General features: G+C 61.3%; 13 protein-coding genes and 1 non-coding gene across 14 annotated transcripts; 2 read left to right on the top strand and 12 right to left on the bottom strand.

Moving 5' to 3' along the window:
- Nucleotides 1-331: 331 nt before the first annotated feature.
- Nucleotides 332-423, bottom strand: Q8F55_003005. Its single transcript has one exon. It is a non-coding gene; the product is annotated as a tRNA-Thr (tRNA).
- A 141-nt stretch (nucleotides 424-564) lies between these two features.
- Q8F55_003004 (uncharacterized protein) lies at nucleotides 565-1,655 on the bottom strand (the record flags this gene model as incomplete). Its single annotated transcript, XM_069351567.1, has 2 exons — nucleotides 565-1,577; nucleotides 1,625-1,655. 2 exons carry the CDS (start codon nucleotides 1,653-1,655, stop codon nucleotides 565-567), a joined length of 1,044 nt encoding a protein of 347 aa, XP_069211953.1.
- A 737-nt stretch (nucleotides 1,656-2,392) lies between these two features.
- Nucleotides 2,393-3,598, top strand: Q8F55_003003 (uncharacterized protein; the record flags this gene model as incomplete). The annotated part of the gene is made up of 2 exons (XM_069351566.1): nucleotides 2,393-2,447; nucleotides 2,487-3,598. The coding sequence occupies 2 exons, from the start codon at nucleotides 2,393-2,395 to the stop codon at nucleotides 3,596-3,598; spliced, it is 1,167 nt and encodes a 388-aa protein (XP_069211952.1).
- A 734-nt stretch (nucleotides 3,599-4,332) lies between these two features.
- Nucleotides 4,333-6,072, top strand: Q8F55_003002 (uncharacterized protein; the record flags this gene model as incomplete). The annotated part of the gene is made up of 2 exons (XM_069351565.1): nucleotides 4,333-4,393; nucleotides 4,457-6,072. 2 exons carry the CDS (start codon nucleotides 4,333-4,335, stop codon nucleotides 6,070-6,072), a joined length of 1,677 nt encoding a protein of 558 aa, XP_069211951.1.
- A 262-nt stretch (nucleotides 6,073-6,334) lies between these two features.
- Q8F55_003001 (uncharacterized protein) lies at nucleotides 6,335-7,450 on the bottom strand (the record flags this gene model as incomplete). Its single annotated transcript, XM_069351564.1, has 1 exon — nucleotides 6,335-7,450. The coding sequence occupies one exon, from the start codon at nucleotides 7,448-7,450 to the stop codon at nucleotides 6,335-6,337; it is 1,116 nt and encodes a 371-aa protein (XP_069211950.1).
- Nucleotides 7,451-8,063: 613 nt separating this feature from the next.
- Q8F55_003000 (uncharacterized protein) lies at nucleotides 8,064-9,044 on the bottom strand (the record flags this gene model as incomplete). The annotated part of the gene is made up of 1 exon (XM_069351563.1): nucleotides 8,064-9,044. One exon carries the CDS (start codon nucleotides 9,042-9,044, stop codon nucleotides 8,064-8,066), a length of 981 nt encoding a protein of 326 aa, XP_069211949.1.
- Nucleotides 9,045-9,636: 592 nt separating this feature from the next.
- Q8F55_002999 (uncharacterized protein) lies at nucleotides 9,637-10,974 on the bottom strand (the record flags this gene model as incomplete). Its single annotated transcript, XM_069351562.1, has 2 exons — nucleotides 9,637-10,753; nucleotides 10,856-10,974. 2 exons carry the CDS (start codon nucleotides 10,972-10,974, stop codon nucleotides 9,637-9,639), a joined length of 1,236 nt encoding a protein of 411 aa, XP_069211948.1.
- Nucleotides 10,975-11,674: 700 nt separating this feature from the next.
- Nucleotides 11,675-12,994, bottom strand: Q8F55_002998 (uncharacterized protein; the record flags this gene model as incomplete). The annotated part of the gene is made up of 1 exon (XM_069351561.1): nucleotides 11,675-12,994. One exon carries the CDS (start codon nucleotides 12,992-12,994, stop codon nucleotides 11,675-11,677), a length of 1,320 nt encoding a protein of 439 aa, XP_069211947.1.
- A 379-nt stretch (nucleotides 12,995-13,373) lies between these two features.
- On the bottom strand, nucleotides 13,374-14,681 carry Q8F55_002997 (uncharacterized protein; the record flags this gene model as incomplete). The annotated part of the gene is made up of 2 exons (XM_069351560.1): nucleotides 13,374-13,904; nucleotides 14,115-14,681. The coding sequence occupies 2 exons, from the start codon at nucleotides 14,679-14,681 to the stop codon at nucleotides 13,374-13,376; spliced, it is 1,098 nt and encodes a 365-aa protein (XP_069211946.1).
- A 534-nt stretch (nucleotides 14,682-15,215) lies between these two features.
- Nucleotides 15,216-16,577, bottom strand: Q8F55_002996 (uncharacterized protein; the record flags this gene model as incomplete). The annotated part of the gene is made up of 2 exons (XM_069351559.1): nucleotides 15,216-15,726; nucleotides 16,090-16,577. The coding sequence occupies 2 exons, from the start codon at nucleotides 16,575-16,577 to the stop codon at nucleotides 15,216-15,218; spliced, it is 999 nt and encodes a 332-aa protein (XP_069211945.1).
- A 671-nt stretch (nucleotides 16,578-17,248) lies between these two features.
- On the bottom strand, nucleotides 17,249-18,442 carry Q8F55_002995 (uncharacterized protein; the record flags this gene model as incomplete). The annotated part of the gene is made up of 2 exons (XM_069351558.1): nucleotides 17,249-17,302; nucleotides 18,113-18,442. The coding sequence occupies 2 exons, from the start codon at nucleotides 18,440-18,442 to the stop codon at nucleotides 17,249-17,251; spliced, it is 384 nt and encodes a 127-aa protein (XP_069211944.1).
- Nucleotides 18,443-18,736: 294 nt separating this feature from the next.
- Nucleotides 18,737-19,975, bottom strand: Q8F55_002994 (uncharacterized protein; the record flags this gene model as incomplete). The annotated part of the gene is made up of 1 exon (XM_069351557.1): nucleotides 18,737-19,975. One exon carries the CDS (start codon nucleotides 19,973-19,975, stop codon nucleotides 18,737-18,739), a length of 1,239 nt encoding a protein of 412 aa, XP_069211943.1.
- Nucleotides 19,976-20,196: 221 nt separating this feature from the next.
- Nucleotides 20,197-21,829, bottom strand: Q8F55_002993 (uncharacterized protein; the record flags this gene model as incomplete). The annotated part of the gene is made up of 3 exons (XM_069351556.1): nucleotides 20,197-20,355; nucleotides 20,395-20,942; nucleotides 21,016-21,829. The coding sequence occupies 3 exons, from the start codon at nucleotides 21,827-21,829 to the stop codon at nucleotides 20,197-20,199; spliced, it is 1,521 nt and encodes a 506-aa protein (XP_069211942.1).
- Nucleotides 21,830-22,456: 627 nt separating this feature from the next.
- Q8F55_002992 (uncharacterized protein) lies at nucleotides 22,457-23,647 on the bottom strand (the record flags this gene model as incomplete). The annotated part of the gene is made up of 1 exon (XM_069351555.1): nucleotides 22,457-23,647. One exon carries the CDS (start codon nucleotides 23,645-23,647, stop codon nucleotides 22,457-22,459), a length of 1,191 nt encoding a protein of 396 aa, XP_069211941.1.
- Between the last annotated feature and the right edge of the window lie 736 nt (nucleotides 23,648-24,383).

Genomic DNA, 24,383 nt, shown 5'->3' with positions numbered 1-24,383 from the left:
CAGGCTAGCGCAATCAGAATTCCCGTTCGCATGCCTCGAGATTGGACACACGCGCGGGGGTGTTGTGTAATCCGCTGTCGATGGGAGCGGGGTGTGCGTGGGGCCCGGCGTGGTCCCCGAGGGCAGTAGATAAGAGCGTGTGGTAGGCGGGCCAGTGCGAGGTCGTTGCCGACTGGGAGTGGCAAGGGACGCTGTGAGAAGCAGACACCCCGCACAACGTACACCTTTGTCCTCGGCCCATTACACATCCTTTCGCACCGCCGCTGACGGCGAGTCGCCACCGCCGCCCCCCTCCTCCCCGCTCGAGTAGGTAAAAACGAGCGCGCCGCGCTTCCCGAGGACAGAATCGAACTGCCGACCCCTTTGTCATGCAGCACCGTGGCGCGTACAAGCAAAGTGCCATAACCACTAAGCTACTCGGGAGCTGTGGCGGCGAGCGACGACGGCGAGTGACGACGGCGAGCGACGACGAGTGGCGATCACACACGCCGAGGGCGGCGAGTTGCCATTGGTACGGTGGGCGCTCCGATTAGCGACACCGTCTTGGAAAATGCGTCACATACCCTACCGCTCAAACTCTACAGTCTCTAGCTTGGCCTCGTCCGGGCCAACCCGCGCGGTGTAGGCCTCCAGGGTGACGGCCGATATCCTCGCGAGGGACGCGTCGAGCTCGGCGCTCGGCTCCCTCCCAAGAGCCACGGCGGCGCGCACCGTCTCGAGCACCTTCTCCAGCACCTCTGCAGCCCCCAGCCCCTCCCCGTACCCGAGCAGGGCCGGCGAGATCGCCTCAGCGCCGACGAGGGTGATGGCCGCGCCGACGCGACCCACGAGATCGCGGAGCGCCTCCAGCCGCAGCGTCACGCCAGCGGCGTCGCCTGGCTCCAGGGGCGAGGGATACTCGGGTTCGTACTCGACCGCAGTGTAGACCACGACGACCTCGCGCGCACTGGCCGGCACGTACGGGTGGCCCGTGCTCTTGCTCGCCCAGACGCCAGCAGCGTCGTACCGCACGACCCAGACGACCTTGTCCACGCGCCCGCCGAGCGCGGCCCCAGGCTCGCCGTACACGTGCCCCCAGACGTGGCGCATGGCGATGTGCGAGGCCAGCGGGTCGAAGTAGACGACGCGTCTCGGCCGGCCAAGCGTGGGCGTGTACTCTGGCCCGCCCGTCTCGGCGCTGTACGCGAGCGTGACGGTGCCGCCGGGGTCGGGCACGACGCGGACGGTGTGGGCGTTCGCGAAGGCCGCGATGAACGGGTGGGCCGGGCCGGGAACGTACGGGTCGAGCGCGGGGTCCGCAGCCGGCGTGAAGAAGTTGACAATCTCGGGGCGGTTGACAAGGTCGACGACGCGCACGTTCGCGAGGAGCGCGGCGCGGGCGTCGCCCTGCTCCGGGGACCACGACACGTAGTCGAACGTGCCTAGCTCTGGGAGAGCGCGCTTACTCAACGGAACGCTGGTCGGCAGCGTGATGGTGAAGGTCGAGGTCGCGCGGCTGCCGTCAAAGTCGTCGAGGGCGGGGTCGTCGTCCAGCTCAATGTCGACGAGGACGTGGTGCAGGCGGGAGGAGGGGGCACCTGGGATCGGGTCAGCGGTGCTCAGCGGTGCGGGGTGGTCCGCTTACCTCGCGCGTTGCGGGTCGCGCCCGCCGCCATGGTGGTTGAAGGTTGCAGTTGTTGATGCAAGGTGATGGGTGCAGTCTGCAGTGCAGGGGCCCGCCGGACTCGACGCAGGGGGCATGTTGGATGGGGCCCCGCACTGCGTCATGGCCAGAACGCGCTTCCACCCGTCGCGATCACCCGCGGCCATGTACACACTCCAACTCTATGCACTCTCGATCTTTGGCCGCTGCCAGCACCTGCAGGAGCACCGATATCCCCGCGTCTTAGCCATTTGGAGGTTGGATCCATGCGCCGAGGGTGGAGACTGGCGGCCGACAGGCGAGGTGGCTACTTGCTCGCCAAACCGTGTTTATCAATGCCGATTACATCATGGCCGTCAATTGCCACCCCCTCTCCTCCTCCCCGTCCTTCACGCCGCAACTCCACTACTGACTCCTCGCCGAGCACTGAAGCCAGCTTATCTCGCCAGCGTCGCAAGCGAGCACCCAACAAGCCCGCTGATTGAGCTGACGTCAAACGTGCCAATGCAAGGAGCAAAAAAAAGGATGGCGACTAGGAAAGGAGCGAAGAAAAGTACGAAGCCATCCAGACCGCACCCACCCTATATGATCGGTCACTTTTCCGCATCGACGACGCATCCAGCCCCGTCCAGCCCATCGCTCAATCCACCGCGCTCCTGCCGCACCCTACCGACATCGGAACGCACCCGCTGCATAAAACGCGCCGTGCACTGGTACCTCGCCACCCCATGCCAAGCAGATACCAACACTATGCCTAGCACAGCGCCGGATACGCGCCCCGTCGCGGTCCGCCACTGCAGTCATGGTGAGTGGCGGGCTGGCTCAGCCGCAGCTCACACCGCAGCGTCCAGCGCAGGGCCGAACGGCCCGGCGCCGGCCACCATCGACTGCATGGCATACCCGCACATTGTGGACCGAGTGTTCCAACTCGCGGACCATCGCTCACTACTCGCCCTCCGTACCGCCTGCGCCTCGTGGCGCGACAAGGTCGACCGACAGATGTTTGACCACGTCCTGGTCGCCAACGCGTCCGAGGCCGGCCCGTTCGCCGTCGTCGGTGTCGCGCTTTCGTTCGACGTCACGTCGCCCGGCGGCAAACTACCTGGATTCCCTGCCCAAGACTACGCCGAGTGGCGCCGGCCCGCCGTGTCCGACATGGCGCAGGCCGAGCGCGACCGGCGCGCTGCGCTGCTCTCCCACGTCCGGGTCGCCGACGTCGGGAGCACAAGCAGCATCATGAACCACTTTATCCGTGGCGGGCCGCCCAACCCGTTCGATCAGAGCTTCTCCAAGCTCGGAACGGTCAGGCTGCTCCCCGACCACCTCAAGCACGTCGGCACAAAGGCCCTGACCCTCCAGCGACACTACAGCGTCCCCGGTCGCCCGCGCAAGCTTGTCTTCCTCGACGATATTGCCTGGCGTGGGGTCTACAAGCGTGTTGACCGGCTTGTCTTCTTCGACCACTCTGGCAGCTCGCGCCCCGTCAACATTGAGAAGGTAGTCATCAACGTCAAGTACGACCCGACTCAGGTCTGGGGCGACTGGTACGACGAGCACCCCGCTGTGCGTCCTACCACCCGCGACATTGTCGTCATCTATGTTCCTTCCGCCGTCAAGATCACGACGAGGCCGCGCTTCCCGGGCCCCGTCGTCGACTGGGTCACCGAGCGCAACGCGACGCTGCAGCTCGAGACGATCCGGCACATGGCCGACCTGGCGCGCAACGCCAAGGTGACGCTCGTCGGCGTCGACGAGATCAGGCCCGAGCGGCTCGGCTGGCCGGCGTCGACGGCCCGCGCAGAGGTCAACCGCCGCATCCTCGCCGAGGTGACCGAGTACTGCGAGGGGCACGACCTCGCGACCGGGCCAGTGGCCAACACGTTTGAGATTGTCTCGCGCTCAGACTACGCCGCGGCGCTGGCGCCCGGCGAGTATGAGCTCGAAACCTGTGAATAGGAATTTGGGCGAGTGAGGGAGCTCGCTGCGTCCCAGCCGTTTAGGCGCGGCTGGTACGACAGCGCAGTCATCTTCCACGAGGGGACCGGATGCGTGCTAGGAGTTGGTATCTGCTTGGCATGGTCTGCGTTCCACATTGCCTTATTCTGTATAGTCTTGTGTATCCACAAGAAGTAATGATATGCACAGGAAGTAATGACAGCCGCGGAGCAGCGCGCGCGCGCTGCAACGTGTCGCGCCGGCTCTGGGTTGGCCGCGCCTGCGTCATTGATATCAGTCCAGACCACCGAGTGCGACGCGCTGCGGCGATGGGTGACGTGGGCCCGGCTAAGTGCACTGTACGTACCTCGCCTGACAGCTCGATGCATATCGGCGTCTTGAGCTCGTGGTAGATAACAAGCATGACGGGACTGGATCGTGAAGGGTGCCAGGCAGGCAGGCAGGAATTTTGGCGCGACTGGCGGTCAAAACACAATGACGTAGTTGGGCAACGCCCAAGTCTCACACTTGCGGATTGCTCTCCTTCTCATCTCGTCCATGCTCGATACCCCGTCCACCTCCGCGCTCGACCTCGCAGAAACCGCCTTGCGGCAGCAGCACGCACTCCGTGACTCCTGCGGTGCCCATCCACCGTGCGCCGACGCCGACGCCGAAGCGAACGCCCTCGCACACACTCGCATAGGGCTGGTGTGTGCCAACGGCCTCGAGGCGCTGCATCGAACGCACGGGGGACAATGGGCACCGTGCTGGATGGCCCAGGATGTGAAAGGGGCGAGTTGATGGATGTTGACTGCTGTGAGTCGATAAAAGACTGCTTCTGTCCATTGTCTCGTTCATTGTCTCACAACAATCCATCAGTCGCCGCCGACGACAGCGACCACCCCCCAACTGATATCGACATGGCCCCCTCCACCGCCCCCACCTCGCCCGGTATAGACGCCGGGCCCCCCAAGGCCGCTACGCCCGCCGTCCGCGACCCGTGGAGTGGCTTCCCGCTCATCTGCCAGACCATCCTGTCGTACCTCCCCCACCACGACCTCCTGGGCATGCGCCGCGTGTCGCGCAACTTCTGCACCCTCGCCAACGACATGCTCACTAGCCACCTCGTGCTCTCGGAGGACAACAAGTACGGCGACATCGTCATCTCGGGGTACACGGCTCGCCCGTTCGGCCTGATGGGCGACCCGTGCGGCCTGAGCAAGAACTACCTCTACGGCTTTGACGCGGTCGCCGCGCGCTCAATGGCAAACTGCCGTCTTCTGGACATTCACCGCCCAGTCGAAGAGGTCGAGCAATTCCTGTTTAGGACTTGCAGTAAGCCACTGACGCTGAGGAACCTGTATCCCGGATGGATGGTGGGCGACGACGACGAATCCCGTTTCCACGCCGACATACACAAGTACCGCGCCACGTTCCCGTTCGAGACTCTCGACCACCTCGACATGTCGCTCTACAAGGATCACTTGCCCAAGGTCAACGTCTTGCGCCTTGTCATCGACGCGGCGTATCCTGTCCTTACGGTGCCCCTGTACATCCGCACGCCAGCGCGCCTCATCATCTTCACGCCGACAGCCATGGTCGATGACCCCGACATGCCCGCGCTCACCATCCCGAGCATCGTCCCGCCCCCCGGCGTGTCTCGCCTTACGATCAACATGCGCTACTTCATGGAAAAGCCGTGGCAGCGCCGCCCGGTGGCCAAGGACAAGGACACGATCTTCCTCCCGGACTCGCTCCGCGAGCTCGTTGTCCTCTTCTCGCCGCTCGACTACCGGCTCTCCAAGCCCCGCGAGCCGCCACACGACCCCCCTCTCAACCCTTTCTCGGCGGCAGCGCTTACTCAACCCACCGGCGACCCGCACACAGGTGAACTGCTCCGCTGGCCCCAGTTCGTCGTCAAGCTTCTCGCCACGGTGGTGCGCCACAACCTGACCCGCCCTCATCCAGTCGTGTGCACCGTCGTTGGGATGGATTGGGCCAACGACGCACTGTGGTCAGTTAGCAGGGCCGACGTGCCAGGCTGGATGGTCGAGGCCGTCGAGGCCGAGCTGATCAAGGTCAACTCCAAGTCGCCTCCCCGTGACCTTGTGAGGGCCGAGGAGATCTGGGGAGCGCCCACGGACCGCAAGCACTCCATGCTCGAGGTTCACCGGAGCGCTGTCGCCGACGCGAACTACCGCTGGCTAGCCCAGAACGGTACCATGATGCAAGAGTCCAACAGCGGTGGGGCGAGACGAGGCGTTCCGGCCGCCTTCCGCCCTCCGCCGCCGCCGCCTCCACCGCGCGCTCCCGCTCTCAACGCTGCGGCCGTCACGGACGAGGTTGCAAAGATCAAGTTCGTCTCGCGCCGCATCTACCGCGCCAGCGTGGGCTTCACGGTGTACGACCTCGAGACCAAGGTTGACATTTCGGCCGTGCCCGCGGAGTCGGCCGGAGCGGGAGGAACTGCCGGGGCGGGTGCCCGTTTCCCATAAGTATAAGTAGCATCGAGTGATAACCATGAGTCTATGTCAGCTATGTATGTCTTCTCGCACCAACAGGCCTCCCGGGATACGCCCTATCGCTCAATCCCCTAACGCCGCCGTCAGTGAGAGTCACCTTGTCGCATCGGCGCCATTGGCCCAGTTGGCTAATTGACAGTTCATGGTTCTGTGTTACTATGTACAAAGCTTCGCGTAGCCGACAAATCCAGCGCAGTTGCACGCCGAGACCTGGTGAGCCCCGCAGCTGGGCTGCTCAGCGCGACCCAAGAATAGGGTTACCCGAGAACTGGATAAGGAACTGCTCCTTGCTCAGGCTGCGCTTGTACTCGTGCAGCGTCTTGCACACGACGCCGTGCTTCTCGATTGCAGCGCGCATCGCCTCGAGCTGGACGAGAAAGGCGTCGAGGACAGGGCAGTCATCGTCGGAACCGTCGGAGCGCTTGCGCCACACCGCGCCGTTAAGCAGCGTCTCGAGCTCGAGCTCGTCGGACCCGCGCCCCATCACGTAGTACGTGCTCCGGAGGAACTTGTGCAGCCCGACAATGGTGATGGGGTTGCTGTGCGCCTCGCGGGCGGCAGTGACGAGCGCGGCGAACTGGCACGCGAAGCACACGCCGGCCCACACGCTCGTCGACGTGATCGTCGCAGGCGAGAGGATGACGACGAGGCTGAACGCGCCCCACTCGCCCGAGAAGGGCGCGTAGTGGCCGATACACCCGGGGTTCTCGTTCGTGACGTACCTGAGCACGGCGGTGCGCGGGGCGACGCCCCCGTGCACCTCGGGAGGGGCGCGCAGCAGCGTGTGGCCGGTGAGCACGATCGTCTCGGCCGCGGGCCGGTACGGGTTTGGGATCGATATGTGCAGACTAGTGTAGCTGAAGAAGATGCGGGCGGCGCGCAGTTCAGGCAGGTGGAGGCTGCTGCTCGAGAAGCGGGGAAAGTTGATGTCGCAGTCGACGATGCGCACCAGGCTGAGGACGTAGGCGCGGGTCACCGCTCCCATCGGCTCCTCGGGGGACCAGGAGACCGCCGGGATGGCGGCCGTCTCGTCGCTCGCAGTGAAGGAGGGGAACGGGAGGCGGGGCCCGTAGGTGTCGGTGAGGACATACGCCTGCGTCCAGCCGGTGGGGGTGGGGACGCGCGGGCAGGCGCGGATCGTGACGTGGTGGAAGAGGCGCGCGGTGGCGCGCATGCAGGTGTGACGGCACACTGGGCGCAGGGCGAGGAGCGACTCGCGCGGCGCGAAGTCGACGATGAGGTCGATCAGCTCGAGCGGGAGTGGGCGGGGCGTGTGGTGCTTGGGCGAGGGTGGCGGGACACGCGGGCAGGCGGCGTCGTAGTTGGAGGGCAGTGGCGTGGAGGGTGTCATGGCGGTGGAAGTTGGTGGGGAGGGGGGGTCTGAGACGGTCGGGCGGGAGGGGGAGTGGTTGTCGAGTGTATGCTCCATTGTTGGTCAGTGGAGTGAGTGGGAGGAGTGAGTGATGATGGGTGGGAGAGGACGGGTGGGTGGCTTTATAGTTGCGAGTGGGCGGCGGGGCGAACGTCGCACCGCCATCCGTCGTCCGTCTAGTCGGAGTTGTAGCGGGCGGTATGGCAGACGGCGTTTTGGGTGCACTTCGGGATGCTGCATGGTGTGGGGGTGTACACAATGGTCAGAGCGGGTGGGATGGAGCAAGATGAAAGTGACAGGCGGCGCGCGTCATTCTTAATGTCGCGCCCTGATCATCCTCGCGTCGAGACGCACTCGCACTCCACCTCGCCCATCGACCCACGCCTCCTCGGCGAGGTCGAAGCGTGACTTCACAAGGAGTGGAAACCGGTCTGTTGCTCAGTGAAATGTATGTCGTTGCATTGCCTCTGAATCTTGGCCGCACCGAGGTAATCGAATTCATGGTTCATCGGGCTGTACATAGTGCAGGTCAGTCACCAACAGGAGCGACGGCTGGAAGGTGGAAAACTTGATGAGGCACGAACTTGGATGTTCAGGTCGGACGGAGAGTCTCGTTACCGGAAAACTGGATGAACGCCTGCTCTGGGGTGAGGCCCTGCTTGTACTCCTCGACAGTCTTGCAGACGATGCCATGTGCCGAGATAGCGAGGCCCAGCCCCTCGAGTTCCGTCCCCAGGGCGTTTTCCTCGAGGTCATCGGTTCGCCAAAACCGCTCACAGAGGAGGTCGCGAAGGGCAACCTTCGTCGTGGAGGAGTGCCCTGCTGAGCCGTAGGCGCTCCACAGGAAATCGTGGAGGCCGACGAGAGTGATAGAGTTGGGGCGTCCCATTTGGCGAGCGGCCGTGACAAGCTTCTCGAACTGGTTGGTGAAACAGGTGCACATTGAGATGCTGGTCGACGCAAAGGAGAGGATAACAACAAGGTGAAAGGAGACCTGTTTGTCGGAAAAGTCTATCGGGTCCTCGCAAATGTTGGGTTCGGCAGAGGGAGCAAGGTTAAACACGACTGTCGGGGTTTGTTGGTCCCACCGGTAAACGAGCTCGGGGAGGTTACGCAGGCGGAAGTGACTGATGACGAGACTCGTGTTGGCCTCACAGAAACAAAGGGGGTTCGCCATGTTGGTGAGAGCCTTGAGATTGAAGAAGCTGCGCGCGGCTAGGAGCCCTGGCAGGAGTGACAAAACGTCGTCTTGCGGGGGGAAGGCAACGTCGAAGTCGATCACACGGGTAGATCCGAGGATCTCAGCTCGCCTCTGCCTAGATGTGGGTTCGCTGTTGGCCCAGAAGAAATCAAGTTCTTTGGTTCCAAAACCTGAGAACGGGAGGCGTTTGCCGTGCGTGTTGGTCAACTGGTACACCTCTGTCGTGAGGTCCTTGCTCTCGTAACCCAAGGTCTTGCTCTGTAGTTTGACTGTGACGTGGTGGAACAAGCGCTTGTTGGCCATTCGGTGGAGCTCGCGACACACGGGTCGTAGGGCGAGCAGCGAGTCGTGTGGGGCGAAGCCGACAATCATGTCGATGATCTCACGCGGCAGGGGGGAAGGCGTTGGGTTGGGTTTCGGCGACGCGCCGGCCGGGGCCCTGGTGGGCGTGGTGGCCGTGGTGGCCGTGGCGAGGGTGGGCGGGGTGCCCGTGCACGGGGCTTGGGGGTGCTGAGGTGGATGCTGCATGGTTGGTTGTGAAGTGTGAAGAGTGATAAAGTGGTTGATGATGAGGGAAGAGAAGCGGATTGGCTTTTATAGGTGCTGGAGGGTGGAGGGTGGCGAATCTCGAGGCGGGCAACACTGCCGTCCAGTCATCCGCCTCGTCCGAGATACCGCGTTAGCATTGGGGGAGACGGGCTCGTTTTGTGCACACCGGAGTGGCGTGCTCTTCCACTGCACGGTGCAAGACCATGCACCATACTGAGAGGTGACGCACGAGAACCGGTCGCGTGCAGCTATAAGGACTGGGGGCGGATCAGGACCCGTCCAACATGACACCCATTCACGTGATTGTGCCAGCACCAACGAGTATCACACTATCTACATGGTGCATCGAGGGACACTCTGGTCGAACTAGATTCTACTAGAGATGTAGCATTGTCTTGGGGCGGCAGTTCGCAGCTCAGAATGAGTACGAGACAGGAACACCATCGCGACAAGAGCAGACGTCCTTCATGAGCTCGAGGTTGTAGAACATTTCGAGAGGCAGCTCATCAGGGGTGAGCGTCTTCTCATACTCCTGCTGCGACATCTCCTTGATCTTGCCGTCGTTGATAAAGTGCTCGAGCTCGCCAAACATCTCGTGGTGGTACGCGTTGTCCAGCTCGTCGGTCGAGAATGGAGGCCAGTATAGGGCCGACTTGAGGAGCTGACGAAGCTCAAGGTTCTGAGGAATCAGACTACCAGCGAGCCGACAGATTCTGTAGCGCATAAAGAGAAGGTTCTGGAGCCCGACGACCGTAATCGAGAGGGGTGGGCACTTCGAGTTGATGGCGCTGCGGAGGGAGACGCGAAGGGTATCGAGGAAACACTTGAAGGTGCTACCGCAGGTGACGGGTGGCGACATAATGATGCTGTAGTGTGGGGCCAGTGCTGTCAGATTGACGACGAGGTGTGCCTTGTCACTCCACTCGAATGGGGTGAAGGTGTCGATGTCGTGCCCCTCGCACGCGAAGCGGTCGGGGAGCGGCGTAAGGATAACCTTGCCTGGCTTGGTGGGACAAGTGTTCTCACCAGACAGGACAGGGACGAACGGGACGGGGGCGAGGAGTGAGCCATAAATGATGGCCGTGGGTGCGTAGAAATGAGTGGTCGGGTACGCGTTCAGGTTGTGGCACGTGTTGGCGTGGTGGATGCGCACGATGTCGAGGTTGGTAAAGTACTTGGCGAGCTTGTCGACCTGGTAGGTCGAGGTGTTGACGTCGAGAATTCGGACGTGGGCGAGGGCGTCGGCGATTGCAGCCTGCTTCGCGAACGTGTCGCCAATGCTGATGACGCTGCTCGAGCCGATCTGGACGCGACAGTTGGCGAGGACGGGGAGACGGCGCTCCTCGCCGTCGAGAATCTCAAAGACCTTGGTGTGCGACTCGAGCCCCTTCTTTTGGTCCTTGGTCACGTCGGTGATCATGACATGGCGGAAGAGGTAGGCTTCGCTAACGCTCTTCATCTTCCTGTTGAGCAGGCGGAGCTGGATGAGCGTCGGGCGGTCGCACTCGTCGAGGATGGACTTCATGATGGTGCTGTGGGTGTGAGCGTCGGGGTGGGGAAGACGCGGTGGCGAGGGCACAAGGCAAGGTGTCACTCAACCTCCACCTCCACCTCCACCACCGATAATGACTCACGGGTAGTACTCTGCCGAGATAAACACGGCAGGCTGCGTGGTCGACGTGTCGGGGGCGGTGGATGGGCCCGCGATGTCGTCGTGGTGGGTGCAGGTCATCTTGCGGAGAATGTTGAGCATTGGAGTGGAAGTGAGAGAAGGTGAGAGAGTGGAGAGAAGACGCGACTTTGTTGACGGCGAATGCAATTACAGTCAGTCGCCCGTCTTGCTCAACGACCACCAATTTGATTCCGCCGTCAGTCGCTCACGCCCAACTCTGCGCCACCATTTGCCACCCATTCGAGACCAGCACACGCCGACACACGCCGAGACGCCCGTGCGCCAGTGAATGGCGTGCAGCCCAGGCATGTTGCGGCGTTGCTTGGGCGTGTCACTAGTGGGCACACCTCGCCCCCGACCACCAAGCCCAAGGCACGCCCAATCCCGACCGCAGCCTCCATGTCCACACGCTGCGGTGTGGATGGGGGCGCCCACAGGCACCTACACCGAGCATCCTGCGGTCTGTGCTGAAACTGACCTTCTCTCCTCGACCCAGCATGTAGTCTGTTGTGAAGTGCATCTCTAAGACAAACACGCTCCCTTCTGGGACAAGGGTGCAAAGTGGCAGTGTGGCACGGAGGCCGGAATGGTGAAAAAGTCCCAAAATGCAGAGAATAATACCTCCGTCCAGCCCCGCCTCGTCCACATGCCGCTCATCAAGCTCCCACGGGGCGTTAAGAAGCCAAAAGAGGGTGAGGGTAGAGCACAGGAGGTTCATCTCGAGGCAGTATGTACAACTCGTAGCGAAGTATCAAATTCGGTGACTGGCCATGTCAAGGACTCAGCAGCAGCCCATGCTCGCAAGCTCGGGGTTGGGCTCAAACTCCAACCCAGCCTCCTCCTTAGTGAGGGTGCGGACGTACTCGGCGCGGGTGACAAACTCGGTTTGGTTGCTCTTCCGGAAATTGGTGAGCATGCGAAGGGCGTAACGGATTGTACCGCCCGGCTCGGAATCATCCTCCTCGTCTCGGATGTGGACATCGACGCCCTCCGGGATGTGCGCAAAGCTGTCACAGTCGTTCACCGGCTGACTGCCGTCCGATCTCGTGTTGCCGTTACCGTTGACTTGCTGAAGTGCGCCCGTTGCATCCTCGCCCGTCGCGGTTTGGCCCGGTGGACGCGCCGCCGCCCACTGGCTAGCATACCAGTACGCGGGGTTGAGGATCTTGAGGCCGCCGCTGGCGGCGGTGTTCAGACAAACGCCGAACTCAACAGAGTGGCGAATCTGCAGAGCGCGGACGAAGTCCACGAAGATAACCTTGCGTGGACGGTGGGGGCCCACTCCGGCAGAGCAGAGGGTGGCGAACATTGAGTTGAGAAAGCAACCCCAACTCTCCATCCAGTCTTCTACGTCGGCGAACTGGCAGAAGGAGCTCAGGACGAGGACAAGGTCGTTCTTGCCATTCCAGTAGTAGGGCGTCCTCTCCTCGTGGCCGCCGGTGCAGATTTCAAACGAATACGGTCCTGGGTGGAGGACGACCTTGCCCGCCCTAAATGGGTTCTCGCGCTTGAAGGTGGAGGCAAGCGGGTGCGAGACAGCACCGAAGACGATAGCTGTCGGGGCGTTGAACGAGCAGAGGGGGAACCCAGACCCCGGGGAGACGCCGGGACAATCCGTCTGGAGGTGATGAATGCGGACGACGTGGAGGTTGTCGAACTGGGCGGCGAGCGAGTCGACGCCCTGCCACTTGCTGTGGTAGTCGACAACGCGGCAGTGACGGAGTGCGCTGCGGAGCTGATCCTCGTGGTCGTTGACCCGGGGCAGCTTTACACTGCCCTTCTTGACATCTTCGTCATCGCGGTCCACCAAGGCGACGGTGCTGTCAAGGATGGGGAGACGGCTGGCGGACCCGTCTCGGTACTCGAACACATGAATGGCCGGATGGGCGGGCTGGTGGTCGAGCTTGAGTATGGTGAGGTGGTGGTAGAAATGCTTCTCAGCCTGGGGAAGGAAGACGTGCGAGGTGCGGCGCCAGGCGAGGAGTGTGCCGCGGTCGGAGTAGTCGACGATCTTGGACACGATGTAGGGGTATGACGAGTGGTCGAGCACGGCGTCACTGCTGTCAAGGTGCTGTTCACGGGTGGTTGAGGAGGCGGGCATTGTGAGAATGAGACAATGGACGGTGGGACAATCAAACACGACGGATCTCTGCAGTTTTAAACCCCTTGGACATTCCTTCCTTTGCATCGTAAGTCGTCTCACATCCGGTCTCCGGCTTCACATGACCAATCTATGCGCCCCAAGTTGAACTGTGGCCAGTTCTGGCCATTACTGGATCTATCTGCGTCATGGAAACGCCCCGCGGCGGCATGGTGGCAGTGGCGCCAAGACATCCAGGTCCAGGAGGGCCTCTCCTTCAGGATTCTCACCTACTTGATGTCCGGCACACTCGAGGTCAATTGGACTGCTTTTATAACTCTGAATACATCCTCATGAACTATCAAATCTAGTGGGAGGACATGAGGCAGGGCTTTGTAGTCTAGTCGTCCTCCAATTGCTCGAGCATCATACGCGAAGGCTGCAGTTCAACGCGGATCTCCTCATCGGTGAGCGTGGCTTTATATTCTTGAAGTGAAGGACACGCAATCGCATTGCTCTCGACAAGGTTGCGGAGGCTGTTGAGAGCAAAAGTGACCGAGTATTCGTCTAGATACTCCTCTTGGTCGATTAGATCCCAAGCACGAGGGCTGAGAAGGTCGATGAGACTCGGAATCTCGGCAGAAAGAAGCTGTTTGCACTTTTTGCGAAGGCCAGCTTCGAGATCGACGCAGATGATGCTTGAAGGGGGGTATTCTGCCGACTGGGCGGCCTTGAAAAGGCGGTGGAGCATGAGGATGACCTCCTGCAAGTCCTCTTCATACCAATGCCTGTACTTCTCTTTGTCGGAGGTGAGGTCGGAGAGAACAACCACCAGAATGGTGTCTGTGGCCCAGCAGTATTTGCAGTCTTGCAAACAATCCGAGTATTCGAGGGCGTAGCCGAGATAGTGGAGCACTACTTTGCCCGAACGCTGGAGTTCCTTAGGGCCTATGGGATGCTCTTCAAAAGCGGAACGGCTGTGACCGTCCTTGTCGATTCGATGAGGCCCAACTGGCACTGGAGGTATAAGAGAACCGAACACAACAACAGTAGGGGCGACGACTTGGCAGGCGGGATAGCTGGAATACAGGTAATCTAGTCCGTTTTGCAAGCGCTGACTGCGGTTGATGTAGATGCGCACCACATCCGGGGCGAAGACATATGCGCCTTTATCACCCCATACGAAGTCGGCAGCTGGCGTGTGATCGAGAATGCGAACGGCTTTGAGGGGCCCAGAGTTCTGTTCCAACTCGGCTGGAGTCATCATGAGGAGCGGGCAGGTGTTGATTCGCAGCTTGTCCACCTCTGCCTTGTATCCACCAAAGTATTGGGGAATTGATTCAACGCGGCGTCCCAGTATGTCGTAGGCCTTGTAGGTGGCGGCCTTGTAGGTGACCACGTGTTCTCCGACGACCCAGGTGTGGTCGATGCAGACGTGGTTGGGGAGGGCTCGGTCGGCAACCGTGCGCATTCGACGGCTACACGCGCGAATGCTGAGCAGGGTCTTGACGTCGGCGCACGATGACACTATGGTGTCAACGAGGCTGGGGAAAGCGGTGTAGTCGAGCCAAATGGCCGACTCGTCCGGTTTGCCGGTGGCGCGAGTGCGGGCGACGCGACTAGCGACGAGATGCTGCTGGGTGGTCGTCGAAGGCTGAGAAGCCGGCAGCCGGGCGACCACAAAGTCGCCAGCTTGGGGGTCGTACATGTCGAGCGAGGAGGGCGGATGTTGCGAGTGAGTTTGCGGTTGAGTGAAGAGTGAAGAGAAGAGAGAAGGTGAAATGAGGGGCGGTGGTCGTGGAGGTGGCGGGCGGTGCGCGACGCGCGTTGGGCGACGCGTTGAGAGAGGTGGTCTGTGCGTGGCTCCAAGTCCGAAACCGCGGATTCAATACCGATGGGTTATGTAGCCACGGCCATTCGTGATGTCGAGGAGCACGCTTGAGGGTGCCGTCCCGTCTTTGAGGGCCACGTTAGAGACAGGGTCGGACGAGAGAGTTGATGAACAAACGTCTTGTGAGTGACGGTTTTCGTGGGTGATTGAGATGAAGACAAGAATTAGAGCGAAGGCAAGGTGGTTGTGGTTGCCGTGAAGGCTTCTCTGCACAGATTCTCCTCCACTTTTGGTGCCCGGCACCTTCACGCTCTTGTTAGCGACTACATGACTCTGAATGCATCATCAGGACTACAGAGCAATGTCAGACACGATCAACTGCTGAGGTCTACAGGTCGTCGGCTCTGGTGACTAGGCCCTCTCTAGGTGCTGGAGCATCATACGCGAGGGCTGCAGCTCGATGCGGATCTCCTCCTCGGTGAGTGTCGCCTTGTAGGCTTCACGTGTGGGCCACGAGATCATGTTGCTCTCGACAAGGTTGCGTATGTTGGCCAGGGGACTGTCGTGGGACTCATCGTCGCACACCGAGTTCTGGCACACCCCCTCTTGGCATGTGAGGAGGTTCCAAGTAATGGGACTAAGAAGGTCGACGAGAGTCGGGGTCTTGATCACTGAAGAAGAAGTGGGGAACTTGGTGTACTTGTTGAGGAGAGCAGCTTCTAGATCGACACAGATAATGCTTGAAGGGGGGTACTCGGAGGATTGGGCGGCCTTGAAGAGGTGGGCGAGGCCTCGAACAACATCATCCCATGCTTCTTCATCGACCATTTCGTCGGAAGAGGCAAGGTCCGAGAGGACAACAACAAGAACGGTGTCTGTTGCCCAACAGTATTTGTACTTTGGCCATGAGTCGAACTCGTAGCTGGATTCGACCAGATAGTGCAGTACTACTTTTCCCGAACGTTGGGGGACTTTGAACCCCTTCGGGGTGTCATCGTGAAGCCAACGTAAATTCCCATCTTCGTCGAATTCGTAAGGCCCGTATGGCAGTGGAGGTTGAATGGATCCGAAGACGACGATAGTTGGGGCGGTGATGAGGCAATTGGGGAAACAGAGGTCAAAGATATCTTCAAACTCCTCCGGTGTTGGGCGAAACTCTCGATGGTCCTTGGTGTAAACACGCACCACATCTGGGGCAAAAGCATAGGTCTTTTGTCGTCTCCAGACGCCATCGGAAGCTACAGTGTGGTCGAGAACACGGACAGCTTTGATGGGAGGAACCCACCTCTCCTCCTCCTCTTCGAACACCTCGGCCGTCTCAAGGCCGTCGATCCGTAGCTTGGCTAATTTCTTCTTGTTCCCCCAAAATCGTTGGCGGATAGAGAGGTTGGGTAGCCCAAACATGTCAAAGGCCTGGTAGGTAGCAATGTCGTCACCTTCCCCGCACCAGGAGCTCATGATGAAGACGTGGTCGGAGAGGGCTTGATCGGCGAGGATGCTCATCTTGTGGCTGCAGGCGCGAATGCTGAGCAAGGTCTTGAAGTCGGAGCATGATGCCACAATGTTGTCAACGATGGTGGGGAAGGCGGTGTAGTCGAACCAAACGGCGTGAGCGTCGTCGGCTGACGGGTCGGAGTCGGCGGGCGTATCGGCGGTGGCGGGCGCTCTCGTGTCATTCAGGTCCGCGGCGCGGCGAGGAGAGGGCAGCGTCGAGCGTGCAGCACCCGGTTGAGAGGGTATGCTGTCGTCGGGGTGCGTGTCGGTGTCGGACATGTTGGGTGAGGGGGAAGGTGTTGTGAGTGAGTGGGTTGAGTGAAGAGTGGAGAGAAGAGAGAAGGGAAGATGATTGATGGGGGTGGCGGTGGGTGTGACCGCCCAGGCCAGTCGATGAGGGCGAGGCGGTCCGTGCGCAATGCGTCAGTCCTCACGTCACCCAACACGCTCACCTCACGCACGCTGCATGCGCCCCTTCTCCTCGCACACAGCGTAATGAGCACGGCGGCATGGCCTCTGCAGCTTGCCACGAGCAGGAGGACAGGGTGGGCCCGGGCGGCTTACTCGCCTCGGTCGGTGCTCTGGACGGCCGATCGCGCACCGTCGCCGCGATGGCAGCCTCCCCCTGCCAGGGGGCACAATGCTCGCCGCGCTTGGCCCTCGACAGTCAATCGTCTACAGACAATGGCATCTGTTGGGGCGGAGAGTCGACGCGGGAGACTGCACTGTGTCGAGATGCGGACTTGAGGCATGCGGACGCGTCGCCCATGCAGTGCAGGGGTACACGCTCAAGCTATGCTCAGCCCACCCTGCTGGTCAAACCACTTCGGAGTGTCACTGCATCTATGTACATACACCTTCATACTCACGCCTTACATGCAATGCGCTATGCGCAGAGGATACTACAGTCATACACTACTCGCCTCCATAGGCAGCAGTCGCGTTGTACTCTAGTACGCAAAGCGGGCGATGTTCGGGTCACTCGGGACTAGCTCGATGAACTTCTGGTGCTCCGTCAAAGTGGCAGCATAGTCGTTGAGTGACATGTAGGTGAGTTGGCCTGTCTTCATCAGGTCGGCAAAGGAGGAAAGCGCCAGTTCGAAGAGCGCTGAGGGGTCGCCATGGCCACCGTCGACATACGCAGTTGGATCCAAATCATCGATTCCCCTCATCTTGTTTATAATGCCTGGAGGTGCTTCGTCGGAGGGACCGTAGCCAGCTAGGAACTCCTCGAGGCCAACGAACACTATGCTTGTCGGGAAGCAGCCTGTCGTTTTAGTCCTTTCAAGAAGGAGATAAACATTGACGAAGACCGTCGAGTTTCGCACGTCGAACATCCGAGATTCGTCACCGGCGTCTTTTAGAGCGTTGAAGATGATGGCAAGGGATGTCCGTGTTCCGAAATGAACGCTATTGGCTGAGTCTAAGTATGGCTTGGCGTGTGCGAACACGTCTGCATCGAGTGTGTCGGGCAGGATGTGATGGACGAGCTTCCTCGGCCTGTCCACATCCGTCTCACCGGACGTGATGTCAAATCCCAGGCTGCCAAAGGGTTCGGAGACACAGTGGTCGCCGAATATGACAGCTGTCTGACACTCGACAGAAGCCCGGTGGTAGCGAAATCGCGATTGGTCGAAGTACTGGCCGTCTCGGGGGAAGCCTGTGTACCAGATACGGACAGCTTGCAAGCGAGGAAATGTGGGTGGATTCAAGTAGCCGTCCGGATACAGCTGCAATTCCCACTGATTACCGATATCGAGGACTTGAACGTGTCGTCCAAAATGAGCCAGCTGATGAAACCCGTCTCTCCGCACAGATATGAGGGAAGGTAGCGTTTCGCCCTTGCCGACGATGACCACCGTATCTGGGGACCCAGGGAGGAAGCGTCCCAGTGGATCGACCAGGCCAAACATTGAACCATTGGGCTTGCCCTCCACGGGCTCGCCCTCCATGAGGAACGTGAAGACAACATGGTGTGCCAGAAGGGAGTCAGCTTCGTACTGGAAGCGGTGATTGACTCTGCGCCATGCGAATAGCGTCCGGCGGTCGCAGAATCCGAGGATGTTGTTCATGACCTCAGTGTTGCCGTTGCCGTCGATGATGACCTTGGGCTCGTGTATTGCGGATGGTGGTGGTGCAGACATTGTTTGTTGAAAGTGAGAGTGAGTGGACAAAAGGAAGATTGAAATGTCAACAAGCCACCAGTTAGTGCTGTTTTACCGATTTCGCTTCCGCTGTGGCCGCCAAGCTACAGTACATGACTATACCGGTTTGGGTGCTAGCCATGTCATCGACCGGGAGGGGCCAAGGTCCTGGTCGAAGGCGACGTAGAGGCCTCCGGGCGTGACTGAACTGATGAAGAACGAATGCACAAGTTCATGCTTGGGTGGCAGGTACATAGGTACCTATGGACAGTGCCCACTGAACGCCTGCTGATACTACTCGTATCCATCATCATCGCTCTCGCTCTCCCCATATTTCGAGAACCTGAAGCTGGTGTTGCGCTTGTGCACCACGCTGGGCACCAGCTCGATGAACCTTTGGTGATCAGTTAAGGTGGCGGCATAGTCCCTGAGAGAGATGTAGGTGAGTTGACCCGTCTCCATCAGGTTGGCGAGATACGAAACCGCGGGCGCAAAGACGGCGGCCGGGTCGTAACCTCGATATCGCACGCGCCCGGGATCCCAGTCGTCTGCCATCATCTTGCTTATGATGCCTGGTGGCGCTTTGTCGGAGGGAAGATACCCTGATAAGATTTCTTCGAGGCCAACGAGGGTAATGCTTGTCGGAAAGAAGCCGCCCGTTCTCGCCCATTGAAGTAGGAAGTAAATGTGGATGAATATTGACGTGTTGTATATGAGCCTTATCCGTAAGCCGCTCTCGGCGTGGTTTAGAGCGTTGAGCACAATGACAAGCGATTTCTGCGCTCCCCAACCTTGCCAGGTGTTCTCCGTGTAGGCGAATACATGCTCAAGGAGACTGTGGGGAAGAAGGTGGATTACGAGCTTGCCGGGTTTGTCACGGTTGGGCGGGCCCGCTGCCTTGCCGCCAAGGGAAAGGTAGCTGAAGGGATCGTAGGGGCCAATGTAACCAAAGACGACAGCCGTTGGACACTCGATCGAACCCTGGTTGTACCGGTAGCTGAATTGGGCCTCAGTGAAGCATTGGCTCTTTAGAGGAAAGCGGTCGCGGATCGCACGAACGGCTTGTAGTCGTGGAAAGGGTGTGCTTGGCCGGTGGTTCCCGTGGAACTCCTCATCAGAGAGCTCGAAATCGAGGACTTGGACGTGTCGGCCGAAATGGGTGAGCTGACCAAACCCTTTCTCCTGGAAAGATTGTGGGGATGGTGGCCTTCTGTTATCGGGGATGATGATCACCGCATCTGCTGACCCGGGGAGGAAACGACCCAGTGAATCGACGAAGCCGTACATTGATGCATTGGGTGGGTCGCCGTCCGCTGGCTTGAGATACGTGAAGATGACGTGGCGCGCCAGGATGGAGTCGGCCTCGTACTGGAAACGGTGGTTGACTCGACGCCAGACGAAGAGGGTGCGACGGTCGCAAAAGCTGAGGATGTTGTGCATGACCTCGGCGTGACCGTTGCCATCGATGACAATCTTGCGCTGGGCAGGCGAGTCGGGGTGAGGTAGGTGTATCGAGGGGGAGTCAGCAGACATTGTTTGTTGGATGAGAGAGAGTGTGAAGAGTGAAGAGTGAGAGTGAGTGGACAAAGGAAGAATGTCAACAGTAAGACGCCAGGTTACTGTAAGTATGTGCCCATTGCTTCTGCTCCCCCCTGCGCCCTTCCTTCCTTCGACAAACCGCTCCGCCCATGCCCTTGTGCTATGACTTCATCCAATGCTGCTGTTACTGCTGCTCATACCCAACACCCTCGCACCTACTGCGCACCGAGGTGCTCAGCCGCCTTGACAAGAGTGCGGACGCCGAAGCCGGTACCCTCGGCGGTGGTGTAGCCGTAGGGCGCGCCGAAGTTGGCCGAGGGGCCCGCGATGTCGAGGTGGGCCCAGTTGTTCTTGTCGCCAGCGAACTGCTGGAGCTGCAAGCGTCAGCACTGCTCAGCTACCATGATACTCACGAAGACACCGGCCTTGCACATGCCGCCCCATGGGATGGAGCCAATGTTCTTAAAGTCGGCAGTCGTCGACTTGAGGTCCTCGAGCATCTCCTCGGGCAGGGGCATGGCCCAGAAGTTCTCGCCGGCCTCGGCCGACGCCTTCTTGATGGCCTCGACGGCGGGGTCGTCGCCCATGACGGCGGCGGTGCGCATGCCGAGGGCGACGAGCTGGGCGCCGGTGAGGGTGGCGATGTTGAAGAGGAGGTCGGGGTTGGACTCGACCGCGACCGAGAGGCCGTCGGCGAGGACGAGGCGGCCCTCGGCGTCCGTGTTGTGGATCTCGGTGGTGAGGCCGTTACGCTGGCGGATGACATCGGCGTTCTTGAGGGCTGAGCCGCTGGGCATGTTCTCGGCGAGACAGAGGTAGCCGGTGACGCGGACGGGGAGCTTGAGCTCGGCGGCGGCGAGGACGGCGTGGAGGGTAGCGGCGGCGCCGCCCATGTCGCTCTTCATCTCGTGCATCTTGGCGCTGGGCTTGAGAGACAGTCCTCCAGAGTCGAAGGTGACGCCTGGGGGAGTTAGCCAAGGTCGGGAGCGACGGGGCTGAGGCCCCAAGGCCAGGCCCCAAGCCACTCTACTCACCCTTGCCGACGATCGCGACGCGCTTGGCGTTCTCGCCACCAGCGGGGGTGTACGAGACAATGACGAAGCGAGGGTCCTTCTCGGATCCCTTGCCGACGCCGAGGATGCCGCCCATGTTCTCCTCCTTGAGGCGCTCAACGTCCCAGACCTCGACGTCGACACCGTCGAGCTTCTTGCCAGCGGCGACGGCAACGTCGGCAAAGGTCGCGGGGAAGAGGTCGTTAGGGGGCGTGTTGACGAGGTCACGGGCGTGCTTGACGTGGCGCGCGACAATGTCGGCGCGCTTGATAGCGTCCTCGGCGCCAGCGGCCGAGGTGACGACCTCGACGGCCTCGAGGGGCTTGCCCGAGTCCTTGGACTTGAACGCGGTCCAGGTGTACGCACCGAGCGACGCTCCCTCAGCGATGGCCTGGACGGCCTCGGCCGACGCGGCGGGGAGGGCGATCGAGACCGACTTGACGTTGGCGAGGCCGGCGGCGGCGCGCACAGCCGAGCCAGCGGCGCGGCGGAGCGACTCGAGCTTCGCGCCCTCCTCGGGGACCTTGCCGAGCCCGGCGAAGATGACGACCTTGCCGTCGATGGGCAGGGCGAGGGTCGCGTCCTGCTTGCCCTTGAAGCCGAGGGTGTTGAGGCTGTCGGCCGCGGCGGGGGAGACGCCGGCGGCGTCGGCGCCGAGGAGCTTGACGGTCTCGCCGTCAGCCGCGGCGCCGACGACGAGCACGTCAGCGGACGGCTTGGGCGCGGCGGACAGCTTGAGGCCGGCGTGCGTCGGGAGCTCGGGGCGGCCCGAGACGTCGGCGGGGAGGACGGGCATGGTGGAGAAGTAGAGGCGGGGCGAGGGGGGCGAGGGGGTGAAAAGAGCGGGGCGGGCGCGCAGGAGAGGCTTTGTAGTCGCGGCGGTGAGGAGGGGCGTCTTTCGAAGGAGGGTTCGACTGGCGCGGCGGGCGGTGAGCATCGAGTGGGCAAGCAGCAATGTAAAGGACGAGAGCGAGGCGACTCGGAGCGAGATGGTCAGAAAATAGAGGACTGCACCACGCTGCACGCGGCGCGCGACCCGGCCGGATCCTTCGAGACGTCATGGTACCGCGTGTGACATTTCCAATGGTGACGCGGGGCTCCACATCTTTCGGTCATGTGCGACCTCGGCGAATGTGCTCGGCGCTCGGCGACAAATCATGTGCAACGCGATGGCGAGCAGCCTCGCTCACCTCGCTCACCTCGGCACTGTTGCAGTTATCGCCATGACCGGCAGTCGGTCGGGTACTCGTCGGGCGCGGCGCGGCGTTTCTGGAATCGGCGACTGACATTGCTCACTCTGTCCTTCGGTCCACGACACAGCAGCAACGACTACTACAACTAGACTAAACTTGTTTCATGCCCAATGCTCCTGACCGATGCTAACCGACTTATGACCCCCGATGACCCCCCCCCCCCCCCCTCCTCACGACTGCATCTGCTCGCACTGGCAGTTGCGGCTCGGCGCCCACGTCCACTGCAGGTGCTGCTCGGCCTCGCGGGGAGACAGCGACGCAGCATACTCATCCGAGGTCATAAACGTGACCTCGCGCTCACGAATCAGTGCGTGGATATGGTACAGAGCGGACAAGAGGTAGGCGGCCGTCGCGCCCCAGTTGGCTGGGTCGATGATTTGGGCCATGGTGAGGTGGTCGGTCAAGGCCAAGCCGAAGTCGAGCTCGCGTTTGGACCCGACGGAGTAACCGATGGCAAGAAGACGCCTCACCGCCTGCTCGAGGTCGACGACCGTAATGTCCACGTTGCGAGCGCCACGGCGCGACGATTCGAGGATGGACAGCGCGTTGGCAATGTTCCTCGCCACGCCGTCCAACATGCTCTGCCAGGGGAGGGTGAGGGTCGCCAGGGACGTGAAGACGATGACGACCTTGTTGACGTTGCTCCACACAAATGGGCGGGCCGGCAGCGCCCAGTACGTGTCGACTGTGGGGTGAAACACCACCGTGGTAACGTGCGGCGGTACAATGTGCGACGGCTCAAACAGCTCGGGGTTGGACGGGTCGCGCAGGACGGGCGGGCAGATGTTGCCCATGACCACCACGGTCGGGGCCGAGAACTCGTAGATCGGTGGCACGGCCGGCTGGGTGCGCCAGGTTCCCATGTTCGGCGAGCTGTAACACTGGATGCGGACAATCTTGAGGTTGGGGAAGAACTTGGCCATGGCGCTGGCGGGCGTCGCGGCCGTGTCGAACTCGAGGACTCTGGTCGAGGCGAGATTCCTGAACAGGCGCGTCTGGGCCGAGTACTTAACGAGGTCCGAGCCCTGCTGCCACGGGTAGTACGGGCAGTAGAGGGTGGCGATGCACGGCAGCTTCCACCCGTCGCCCGAGTACACCTGATACTTGGGCTGCTGGTGTCGGCAGGTCGTCTGGCGGATGAGCGCGGTGGAGAAGAGGCGCCTGTCGCAGCGGTCGCGGAACTCTTTCGACGTGGCCCGGAGGGCGAGGAGCGAGCGGCGGTCGGCGAACGCGACTATGGCGTCGATGATGTGCGGGAAGGCAGTGTTCTCGATAACGCTGTTGATCTCGCCGAGCGGCGGCCCGCCAAAGGCGTACGGGGGGAAGGGGAGGCCCGGAGCGTACGAGGGGAAGGTGGACATTTGGGTGGCGAGAGGGTGAGAGACGACGAGACGGCGGGCGGGCACGCACGCTGCGCTTTAAGCCGCTGACCGGACGGCCAGGGTGCGAGCGCGTGTGTGGGAGCCGCCGAGGGGGAGTGGGAGTGAGGACGACGAGTTGAGTGGTGGGCGAAGGCAAATTGTGAGACAGCCGCGCTGGGCGTGTGTGTCGTCGATTTGTGTGGAGGCGCGTGTGGGTGGCGAACAAACATTGCCATGGCGTCGGAGTGGGCGGCGGCGGCGGCGGCGGCGGCGTGACTGGAGAGTGAAAGCGAGTAGACGCGCAGCGGCGTCGTGCATTGACGAGGCGCGCGACACTCAAACGGCCATGGAGAGCGGTCTGAACTCTCGTCACGTTGTGCGCGCGTCACTCGCTCGCACCGACGCCAGCATAGGTTCTCTTGTCCCAGTCCAGGCCATGCCGACTGCTGATGCTGTCGCTGGGATCGCCATGCTATCGCCACAGCAGGGTGCAGGTGAGGTGATGATGGCGACGTGGGTGGCGAGGGCGGGAGTGTGACGGCACTGAACCCACCCTCACTCACGGTGACTCAACGCGTCTCGAAGCATCTGTCTTGCCCTCCATGTGTCCTACTCTTGAGGAGATGAGGAGAGGGCTGGGTTGCGGCGGCGGCGACACGCAGGTTGTCCTCAGTGCAAAGTACCATGCGAGCAAGAGCTTGGGCGGTTGACGACGATGACAACGACACGCTCGTGG

The sequence above is a fragment of the Vanrija albida genome (genome assembly GCF_041260175.1).
Source record: "Vanrija albida strain AlHP1 chromosome Unknown contig_2, whole genome shotgun sequence".
Lineage (NCBI taxonomy): Eukaryota > Fungi > Basidiomycota > Tremellomycetes > Trichosporonales > Trichosporonaceae > Vanrija > Vanrija albida.
Note: the sequence above shows the minus strand (reverse complement) of the source record. Positions and strands in the feature narration are given on the sequence as shown.